Source organism: Nanorana parkeri, unplaced genomic scaffold (assembly GCF_000935625.1).
Source record: "Nanorana parkeri isolate BGI_ZX_2015 unplaced genomic scaffold, ASM93562v1 scaffold81, whole genome shotgun sequence".
In the NCBI taxonomy this organism is placed as follows: domain Eukaryota; kingdom Metazoa; phylum Chordata; class Amphibia; order Anura; family Dicroglossidae; genus Nanorana; species Nanorana parkeri.
In genome coordinates this window covers 1,728,734-1,740,188 of record NW_017306349.1, presented here as the reverse complement: position 1 = coordinate 1,740,188, position 11,455 = coordinate 1,728,734, and the positions used below count along the sequence as shown (strand labels likewise).

The following is an 11,455-nucleotide window of genomic DNA, read 5'->3' as shown; positions in this document are numbered from 1 at the left end:
ATACCTGCGGCTGCATTTGTGAGCCTGGGTGGAAGGGACCCAACTGTTCTGAAGCTGAATGCCCGGGAAACTGCAACAACCGGGGAATATGCGTGGACGGGAAATGCGTCTGCAATCCGGGTTACACCGGAGAGGACTGCAGTGAACTGACCTGCCTGAACGACTGTAACGACCAAGGGAGATGCGTCAACGGCGTCTGCGTTTGCTTTGATGGCTACGGTGGGGAAGACTGCAGCGAGGAGGTCTGCCCTGTGCCTTGTGGTGAACACGGGAAGTGTGTCAACGGCCGCTGCTTGTGCAGCGAGGATTTCACCGGGGAAGACTGCAGCGAACCAAAGTGTCCAGGCAACTGCAACAACCGCGGACGTTGCGTGGACAACGAGTGCGTCTGCGACGAGCCCTACACAGGGGAGGACTGCAGTGAACTGATCTGCCCCAATGACTGCTTTGACCGCGGCCGCTGTGTCAACGGCGTGTGCTTCTGCGAGGAGGGATTCACCGGAGAGGACTGCGGAGAAGTGGCTTGTCCAAACAACTGCAACAACAACGGCTTGTGCGTGAACGGAGTGTGCGTGTGCAACGAAGGCTTCGCTAGCGACGACTGCGGCGAGTTAGGATGCCCCAATGACTGCAATGACAGGGGTCGTTGTGTCAATGGCGTGTGCATTTGCAAGGAAGAGTACATAGGAGAGGACTGCGGCGAGCTCAGGTGTCCAAACGACTGCAACAACAGAGGACGCTGCGTTAACGGACAGTGCGTTTGCGACGTGGAGTACGTCGGAGCTGACTGTGGTGATCTCAGATGCCCCAATGACTGTGACAAGAGAGGAAGCTGCGTCAATGGGCAGTGCGTGTGCGACGAAGGCTTCACGGGCCTTGACTGTAGCGAGCTGAGGTGCCCCAATGACTGTGACAACAAGGGCCGCTGCGTCAATGGGCAGTGCGTGTGCGACGAAGGCTTCATGGGCCTTGACTGTAGCGAGCTGAGGTGCCCCAATGACTGTGACAACAAGGGCCGATGCGTCAATGGGCAGTGCGTGTGCGATGAAGGTTTCACGGGTCTTGACTGCAGTGAACTAAAATGCCTCAATGACTGTAACAACAAGGGCCGCTGCGTCAATGGGCAGTGCGTGTGCGATGAGGGATTCATGGGAGACGACTGCTCGGAACTTAGGTGCCCCAATGATTGCAACCACAGGGGACGTTGCGTTAACGGCCAGTGCGTCTGCGACAACTTATTCATAGGTGACGATTGCGGTGAACTGAGATGCCCTGATGATTGTAACAACAGAGGAGTGTGTGTCGATGGGCAGTGCATATGCAATGAAGGATTTGTCGGGGACAACTGTGGTGAACTGACATGCTTGAACAACTGCCATAACCAAGGTCGTTGCGTAAATGGACAATGCGTCTGCGATGAAGGATTTATCGGAGAGTTCTGTGATGGAGGTAAGTGCCGCTGATGAATGCGTTATCTTATTTGTGACCAGAATATTCAATTCACAATCATACCACTTGAAATGGCTCTTAGTAATTACCTGTCTGGCAGGAGGCAAGTCTTCACTTCGCTGTCTTCCAGACATATGGTCTCTAGCAGAATCTTTAGCATCCAACACTTCAAGGGGTCCTGTTGAATTCATTGTTATCCTGCCGTGTGATGTGGTTCCATCTGATGACACCTATGACACAACAAGACACACAAGTGATGTGGGAGCCAATGGGAAGAGCCACAGTGCTTGGCAAGGGGGCAGGCATCCCTTAATGTCGTAGGTGAAGATTTTGCTGGAGGCTGTAGCTCTTGGCATGTGAAATTAAGACCCTCTGCCGACTCTTGGCAAGTGAAATTAAGACCCTCAGCCTACTCTTGGCAAGTGAAATTAAGACCCTCAGCCTACTCTTGGCAAGTGAAATTAAGACCCTCTGCCTACTCTTGGCAAGGGAAATTAAGACCCACTTCCTACTCTTGCCAAGTGAAATTAAGACCCTCAGCCTACTCTTGGCAAGTGAAATTAAGACCGTCTGCCTACTCTTGGCAAGTGAAATTAAGACCCACTTCCTACTCTTGGCAAGTGAAATTAAGACCCTCTGCCTACTCTTGGCAAGTGAAATTAAGACCCTCTGCCTACTCTTGGCAAGTTAAATTAAGACCCACAGCCTACTCTTGGCAAGTGGAATTAAGACCCTCAGCCTACTCTTGGCAAGGGAAATTAAGACCCACTTCCTACTCTTGCCAAGTGAAATTAAGACCGTCTGCCTACTCTTGGCAAGTGAAATTAAGACCCACTGCCTACTAGAGGGGTAAGGATTAAGAATTTACTTGGTTTACAACAAGGTTTCCCAAAGTGGTCAATATTGACCCTCAAGGGTTAATGGAAATGTCTAATGGGCAGGGAGGGGTCGGTAAATGTCTTTGGGCCAATAAGTGGTCAATAAATGATGAATGCTTGACTGGGTCAATGAATCTTTTGAGGTCTCTGTAGATCTCTTTGTAAGCACCTCTTCCTGAGGGCAGAGGTAGCTAGCGGCGCGATAATGGTACCCAAGGTTGGAGGGTCAGCCACCAGCAAGAGCAGCCTTGAGTGCGCTCTATCAGTTGTGTGTTGTTACTGATCTCATTTACCAGTATGATTTGCCTTGTGTGTCTGTGACCTTCCAACCATCCCCTTCCCGGGACTTACCATGTTACCTTTTTGCTTTCATCAAATAGTATCACCACCAGAAGACCTAGTTGTGACAGACGTAACCACCCAAACGGTCAATCTCGAATGGGCCAACAAAATCAAAGTCAGCCGATATCTGATCTCATACACTCCCACAAGTGTGGGAGGGCTAGAGCTCGAATTCAGTGTGCCTGGAGAGCAAACCACAGCCACCATTAAGGAGCTTGAACCGGGTGTGGAGTACTTTGTCCGTGTCTATGCTATCCTGAAAAACCAGAAGAGCATCCCTGTCAGTGCAAGGGTTGCAACACGTAAGTAATTTTTGATGTTTTTTTGTATAAACTCACTCACTAGAAAAAGTTTGACCAACATGATAAGAAGAATCATATATCAGGGGATGGAATTATTACTGGAGTTGAATGTATAAAACATTGCTTCCAACCCCATACTCTTCTCATTATCAAAGGGCATCTTCTGACTACAGGAAACCTCAATTAACTCTTCGGCCCTTCAGACTAATTTATTTCTGTGTGGCAGCCTCCAAACCCTGTTTGGGGGTCACCACAAGAAAAAAAAAAACAGAGATGGGGAGACAGAGTGGGAAACAATTAGGCAAAACCACTCTATAGGGTAGGATTTGGTAGTCAAGAGGTTACATCAGATAGTTTAATGTGATGGGGCCTTACTTACTGTACATCTGTAGGGTTGCTGGAAACCATTGCTGGCTCCAACTATTAATAATGTTGATAATATACAGTATATGTCTCCATGCAGACTTTTTGGGTGAATCTATCTCATGGTGTAAGGGTGCTGAACTTTGCCGGAAATCCAATTCTTGCAGTTCAGGTTTGTTACATCAAATGGAACTTAATATGGAAGACGTTTTATTCTTGTTTTATCAAACTCAAGTTCCATTGGATATAGAAGACATTGGGTCATCCCGAACTTTCTACTTTTCTTCCCTCAACACACATCAGTAAAAACCTAAAAGCCAAAGTTGTTTAGACTAACGTGTTGGCTTCTTGGCATTTGTTGCATTATGTATACCTGGAACCGTGCTAGATCAGTTGCCACAGAGGTGAATATACACATGGCCAACTGTAGAATGTAGGCAAGACTTGGTTAATGGAAAGAGCAAGGAATAAGGTAGAAGCCGATTATAACTGAAGTGTGTCAAGGGAGGATGAAGAAACCTTCCCGTGAAGATATGGATTTAGCGCCTTTCCTCCTGCGACAAGAAACATTTCATGTGAAACTTTGATAGTCAACTCCGGTTTTCACAGATTCATGGATAAATCCTTTATGGAATGCCTTGAACTGGGTATTGGGAACCTAGGCAAGGCATTACGAAACATAATGCCATTAAAATGATGGATTTTCCAGGCACTGTTTATGTCCCCCCCACCCCCACACACACTACCATCACCTCTGCTCTCACTAAGGGTCTAGCAGTGTTATTAAAAGTTGTAAGACTCCCAGGGCAGTCTGCAAGGTGTGTGAACACATAGGTAGTCAACTCTAGTTGGCTACGTTATATGTCTATGTCATCGAAATATGTAGTCTATAGGTTTGTATCACGTACCTGATAGAAGACCGAATGAGCTGAGGAGGCATCCCTTGCGGCTCTTGTCTCACACCCCAGCAACAGGGAGACAGGGAGTGAGTAGACAAAGAGTATCACGGGTGCCAAGGTGTTCAGACACCGTGCCAGGTCACAGTCCAAAAGCAGGTTCTCAGAGATGATGAAGCAGGACTGGAATCCAGCTGAGAGGTCAGCGTGGGCAGAAGCAGGAACTGGAGCGAGGTCAGGCAAGCCAGGGGTCAAACTATTTGGGCAGAACTTTACCAAGGGAGAAGGCAGAAGCGAATCCAGGAAACAAACAAGGGTCAAGGGCAGGCAGCAATCATGTGTAGTCAAGGCAATCCGGGTCAAGACAACAGGTGATCAAAGAACAGAGAAACAGAAAGTAAGGGCACAAGCTGAAAGACCGTTCAGCACTGGCCAACTGGACAGGCTGGTTTAAATAGACCCATCAATCAGCCGAGTCACTTCCTGTGTGTCACTTTAGCGCGTCTTTGGCATCCGCTGTGTTGCGTGTGCCTGTCCACTAGTTTGCGTTTCCCGATAATGCGAAAGATTGGGAATGCAGTAGCGCACAAGCTCCGGGCCATTACCTTTGTCATCCAGCTCAGTCAATTAGTTCTGCAAAGTTTGAAACATATATGCAACCCAGTAATGAACAATTGCGAATACTAAGCAAAGATACATTTCTTTTTACAGACTTGCCCACCACAGATGATCTGAGGTTTAAAACCGTAAGGGAGACCTATGTAGATGTGGAATGGGAGCCGCTGGATATCCCATTTGACGCATGGAAACTGATATTCCAGAACACCGTAAGTACAGATAAAGTCCTACGATAATTTCCATGAAAAAAAGCAGGTGTAAGATTTAACTTGAACGAGTATGCAGGGCCAGATTTCCCACAAAGCCAACCGAGGCCCGGCCTTCGGGGTAGCAGGGAGTAGAGGGGCAGCAGGGGTGTGGAATTCCTATCTCCCAACACCTGGGACATGCAGTTTTGGGCGCCAGATGGGTAGTTGTTCTCTACATTTAGCCCTGTTTTGGGGAAGCAGAACTAAATGTACAGCGGGGAAGCCGCCGCTTGTTTTGTACACATGATCTCGGTGATGTCGCCGAGTTCACTTCTATGCAGCCTGCATACAGGGGGGCGCATCTAGGAACCTGGCCCTGGGGCAGCAGAGAGAGTAAATCCGGCCCTGCTAGTATGTGTGTGATATGTTCAAACGTATGTGGGCACACCTCCAAATAATTGAGTTCAGATGTTTTCAGTGAAGTGTACTGCGAATGCTACAACATAAAAAAAACATTTTAGACCACAATGCTTCTCGAACCTTGTACTCATACTGGGAGTGGGAGAAGCAGCACAATAAGCAAGTCAGCTATGTTGTAGTTTCCATGTGCTAATAAGAGCCTTTCTGATTGGTCACCTTGGAGCTTACACAGGAGTTTTCTTCCCGGGTGGAGAGTGCCTTGAGTTACACTTTAAATTCTTATAAGTATTAAGAACTTTTTGCATTCATATTCAAAAAGTTTGTTTTTCATTTAAATTCATTCTCATTTATTTAATAATTTATTCTTAATAGTTATTTATTTATTTAATATTCGATTTTTTTTCTCCAGAAAAAGCTAAATGGAGAGATAAGCACAAGCCTGGAAAAATCGGTCACCTCCTATACACAACAAGGACTTGCCCCCGGAGAGACCTATGAAGTTTCAATCCATGTAGTGAAGAACAACACGCAAGGACCGCCTTTAACCAAACTCACCACAACAAGTAAATTTATTTATTTATTTATTTATTTTAATTTAAGGAACGCTATAGAGATGATTTATAAAGCTTCTTCTCAGCCAATACCGTTCACACATCATTCCTGCCATTAGATGGAGCCGAGCAGCATAGGAATTTCCTTTGCTGCGCGGCTTCTTCTGGTGGCGGGAATGCCGTGCGAATTGTATTTGGTATCATTTATTTGGCATTGAGGTTATTTATTGTGTGGAGATTCTCAACTCCTTTTGGTAAATCAGCCCAATTATCAGAACATGAATATGAGGTTCTACAACGGGGTGCCTGTTAGGTCAATCGCGATCCACCAGTTGTTCGCAAAGCTAAAGCTGGTGGATTGTGATCGCAAGGCGGCTCGCTGTCCTAAACTCCCTCCCGCGGTGCTAATACCTGAAGAGGCGGGAAGCAGGCAAAAAGCTGTTGGAGATTTGTGGTGCCTCTGAAAGGAGAGGCAGCCAGTGGAGAGACCGAGGAGAGACAGCCCGAAGGATGAGTGAGGAGAGACAGCCTGGAGAGTGAACGAGAAGAGACAGTCAGGGGAGAGAGCAAGGAGAGACAGGCAGAAGAGAGAGTGAGGAAATACAGCCAGGAGAGAGAAAGGGGGAGAGAGAGAGGAAAGACAGCCAGGATAGAAAGCAAGGAGAGACAGCAAGGGGAGAGAGTGAGGAGAAACAGGGGGGAGGGAGAGACGGGAGAGAGAGCGGATAGAGACAGCCAGGAGAGAGAGCGAGGAGGAACAGCCAGGAGAGAGAGTGAGGAGAGACAACTAGGAGAGAGAGCCAGGGAAGTTAGCCAGGAGAGAGAGCAAAGAGACAGTCAGGGGAAAGAGAAGGAGAGATAGCCAGGAGGATGAGCGAGGAGAGAAAGCCAGGATAGAGTGCAAGGTGGGACAGCCAGGAGAGAGAGCAATGAGAGATATCCAGGAGACAGAGCGAGCAGAGACTGCCAGAAGAGAGAGCGAGGTGAGACAACTAGAAGAGGGAGAGGAGAGAGAGAGAGGAGAGAGAGAGAGGAGAGACAGCCAGGAGAGATAGCCAGGGGAAAGAGCAAGGAGAGATTGCCAGGAGGATGAGTGAGGAGAGACAGCCAGGTGAAAGAGCAAGGAGAGACAGACAAGAGAGGCAGCCAGGAGAGAGAGCGAGGGAGGGTTTTTTTGTTGGTAGAGCTCATTGAGCTCATCATTTGAAAAGCAGATCTTAACGCACACAAAAATATGGACACCCCTGATCTACCAGATTCCCTTTTCACACTGGAACAGATTTCGGTCATTAACTGCGAAGAATGAACTATAAAATGCTTGAACATTACTCAAGGAATCTTGCTTCCCACTTTATGTCTGACCACTGGTCTTCGTGACAAAGAGCCCAGTGTTAGACCCGCAGGCCTGGATGGAAATGAAAACACATGACTATAAGTGCCAATAGAAAGTGTGGCAAATATTTAAGTCAAGCCAGCTGCTTCGTCATACAATGTAAAAATAACAGTCATGACCTATTTCTCTCCACAGCTAAGGCTCCTTCCATTTAATCAGACTAAACACGAACATGTCTGCTCCCCCATAGTTACAGAGGCTTGTGAATGAAAATTAGGGTTATAAATCAATAAAACTGCTAGACCCTTAGTGAGAGCAGAGGTGGTGGTGGTGGTGGGGGGGGCACATAAATGGTGCCTGGAAAATCCATCATTTTTACGGCATTGTGTTTGGAAATGCTTTGCCTCGGTTCCCAATACCCAGTTCAAGGCATTCCTAAAAGATTCATCCATAAATCTGCCAAAACAGGAGTTTGCTATAAAAGTTTCACATTAAATGTTTCTTGTCGCAGGCGGAAAGGCACTAAATCCATCTTTTAAAAAAAATATACCGGCGTAGTATTGATTTGCTAATGATATTAAATTGCCACCGGCGAACAAATTGCTCCATTTGCAACAACAGCGATAGATTTATGTCATTATCCCAATTCTGCGAGCGTCAATTTTTAGATGATTGCCTACGTCTTCGGAAACCGAAGGCTTGGAATGGTGCACTGAGGCTCCTTTTGTTCGAAGGCTGGTTTTGCTTTCATTTTTGACATTTACCGAGGTGCAAGCTGGGGCAATGGGAAAGATATGCGGCTTTCCTCCCACCCGGCTCCTGAAAGAGGCATCTTGTGATATGCGAATGTGGGTGCCAGACATGCAAATGTTCAAGCCATTCTGCAGAGCAAGCAGCTCTGCGACCAGCCATTGTTTGACTGCATGAGGTCATCTGTAGTTTGGGTCCTAGGCCAATAAATAGCATCCGCAGTCCTCTCAAACCTTACAGTGCATATTTGTTTATATGAACGGCATGCTACAGGAATGCAGATGGATATAAATCCCACCGAAATGACATTTACTTATACTGGTAAATACGGTTTTCACTTTTGTATCCTTTGTTCCATTCCATTGTTGTTGATTTCTACAGATATTCCTTTCTGTCTACAAGCACTCCAGTAATGTCTGCGTGGGGTTCCCTCAGGCAGCATCTCATTGGGGGTGGCAGTGGGAAGGCCACAGTGTCCCAGGTTGCTTATAGCTCTATAGCCACCTGTGACGTTCTGTCCAGCTTCCCGCCCAGCTCATGTCACTGGATGCCAGAAGCTCGGCGGGATGCCAGCCAGAGTGCCCCACTCAGCTCTTGGCATCCAGTTCCAGGTGGAACACTCTGGCTGCCATCCGTCCGAGCCCCTGGCAAACCACTGACGCCAGTGAGCTGGGTGGGACGGAGGACAGCATGGCTCAAAGAACGCCACCCTTTCCCCAACGACCACACACTCACAGCAATGTCATCCCCCAACAGCCTTCCCACCTTGGCATCCAGTTCCAGGTGGAACACTCTGGCTGCCATCCGTCCAAGCCCCTGGCAACCACTGACGACAGTGAGCTGGATGCGACGGAGGACAGCACGGCTCAAACAACGCCACCCTCTCCACCAACGACCATACACTCACAGCAATGTCATCCCCCAACAGCCTTCCTGCCTCAGGCAGCAAATAGTGTAGGGACGGCCATATGTGCGTGGCCTATCTTATGGCAGCTTCCCTGATGTATTAAAAAATGCCCCCTTATGTTGTCCCCAAAACAGGCCAACGATAGCTAAATGAGCTTATGTAACCCTGAGGAGCAATTGTAAGCTTATTGCATTCTTTAAAAAAACACCAATAACTACCTTAACCACACCACCATTTTGCCAAAATGGTGGAATTCTGCTGAGCTCTTCCAATTCTTGCTAAAATGTCATCCCTAAAGGATCCCTTTCAAAGGAATTGAAGAGGTTCTGGGATTACTTGAAAGATTTCAAGTAAGCTTGCTGGCATTGGCAAAGCAGCTCCCCAACAAGACAGGCCTCCCTTGTAGGGTAACCAGACGTGACTCAATGTTCAAAAATAAAGGGCAACAAACCAAAAGGTTAAAGAGTCCACATGTGTCTTTACTTGTCGATTAGGCTGAAAACCGGAAACACATTTTCAGGGCAACAACACTCCCCTGTCATCAGGGCTTAGGATGGCATACGGGTTTCATTGGATTCAAGGTACTGTAACCAAATGGATCTCTTTAAGGTTTGATAAAGGGATCTCCTTCAGGTTATAGTATCTCGAATCTAATCAAAACCTTATCCCATACTAAGCCCTGATGAAGGGCCGGAGTGTTGTTGTCCCCAAAACATGTTTTCTGTTTTTTGCTGATTGTTTTATGAACAAATAAAGGCGCATTTGGACCCTTTCGCCTTTTGGTATGATGCCCTTTATTTCTGAAGATTGAATCTCTCATTTAGAGGCCTTGAGGTCCTCCAAAGGTCTGCACTTCACACTTTTTATATAAAACTCAAGAGGAAAACTAAGTGCAACAACCACATTTCTCAGTTACACATACAACGGTACTGCTTATGTTTGTTTGCCCTCAATGACCTAATTACCATGGGATGATCTACAACTTAGACGTACCATTTGTGTTTCAGGACTGGATGCCCCCAGTGAAGTCGATGTAAAAGATGTCACCGACACTTCCGCACTCATAACATGGATGAAACCCCTGGCACAAATCGATGGAGTTTCTCTCACCTACGGAACAGGAAACGAGCCCAGAACCACCGTTGAACTTTCTGAAGATGAAAGCCAGTTTGCCATGTTACCATGGGATGATCTACAACTTAGACGTACCATTTGTGTTTCAGGACTGGATGCCCCCAGTGAAGTCGATGTAAAAGATGTCACCGACACTTCCGCACTCATAACATGGATGAAACCCCTGGCACAAATCGATGGAGTTTCTCTCACCTACGGAACAGGAAACGAGCCCAGAACCACCGTTGAACTTTCTGAAGATGAAAGCCAGTTTGCCATGAATGACCTACGACCTGACACTGAATATGAAGTCATATTAATATCCCGACGTGGGGAAATGACAAGTTCTCCTGTCTCAGAGACCTTTACAACAGGTATTTGCAAAGCATTTTTCAATATATATATATATATTTTTGTTTACAAGAAACAAATTAGACATATTTGTGATACTTTATAGCGCATTTGTGAACATGTTAACATTTTGTTCAGACATTGAAAATGCAACTATTTATTGGCAGTACATGTTATATACATTGTGAAAGATTTATTGTTCTATTTATGTATCAATAAAGATTTAATTGATGGATATTGGAAACTGTATTACTTGTTGGTGTCCTGTATTGTAAATTGGCAAGGCCCCTGGACATCCCAGGGTGGAGTCCAAAAGTCTTGCCTTCTGTCTTTCAAAAGAAAAGAAATTAATAATAATAGGTAGCAGATATGTTATAGTAGTAACTGTATTTGTATGACATTATATATGATTACCAAGAAAAATAAAGAGGGGAGAGCATAGTACTACATCTACACCACTGGGTAAAGTTTCCTGTCTTCTTCTGCCTCCCAAGTAACAGCCTTGCCTCATTAAGGGAAGAGTGTCTCTTTCTTGTGTTATGTTTGTTGTTAACGGATTTGGGGGTTCCGAGTTCTCCCAAAGACCTCTGCCTTGTCATTAGCAATGCTAGTAATTTTTTAATGCAACACTATCCACATTATTGTGTTTTTGGCCAGATCTAGGGTTGTAACTGAGGACATCCATGATCTTGCAAAAGGTATTTTGATTGCCAGAAGATTAAAATGAACGTGTCTCAGAGGATTTTGGAATGCCCAGGATTGCCTTATTTGGCAAACCAACATCAGAATTGTTAGGTGCATTGATGTCCATAACAGTATGAATAAGAGTGAGACTTCTCATCCAGAAGTGACTGACTTTCGGACACAGCCACCATATGTGTAAACATTATCTGACTGTGTGATTAATCTTTATATTTATTATTTATTACACTATTTTATATACATCACTAGATGGGTCTGAGTTTCTGTCAAACTCTCATTTAGTTATTATTTA

The 11,455-nt window shown here is 46.0% G+C and overlaps 1 protein-coding gene across 1 annotated transcript in view; it reads left to right on the top strand.

Moving 5' to 3' along the window:
* Positions 1-11,455, top strand: part of TNC (tenascin C) — a 92,050-nt gene that overhangs the window by 10,002 nt on the left and 70,593 nt on the right. Inside the window, exons 2-6 of the mRNA XM_018576974.1 lie at positions 5-1,350; positions 2,708-2,971; positions 4,942-5,057; positions 5,866-6,019; positions 10,221-10,484. Of these exons, the coding sequence (XP_018432476.1) occupies positions 5-1,350; positions 2,708-2,971; positions 4,942-5,057; positions 5,866-6,019; positions 10,221-10,484 (2,144 nt within the window). The remainder of the gene's footprint in view (positions 1-4; positions 1,351-2,707; positions 2,972-4,941; positions 5,058-5,865; positions 6,020-10,220; positions 10,485-11,455) is intronic.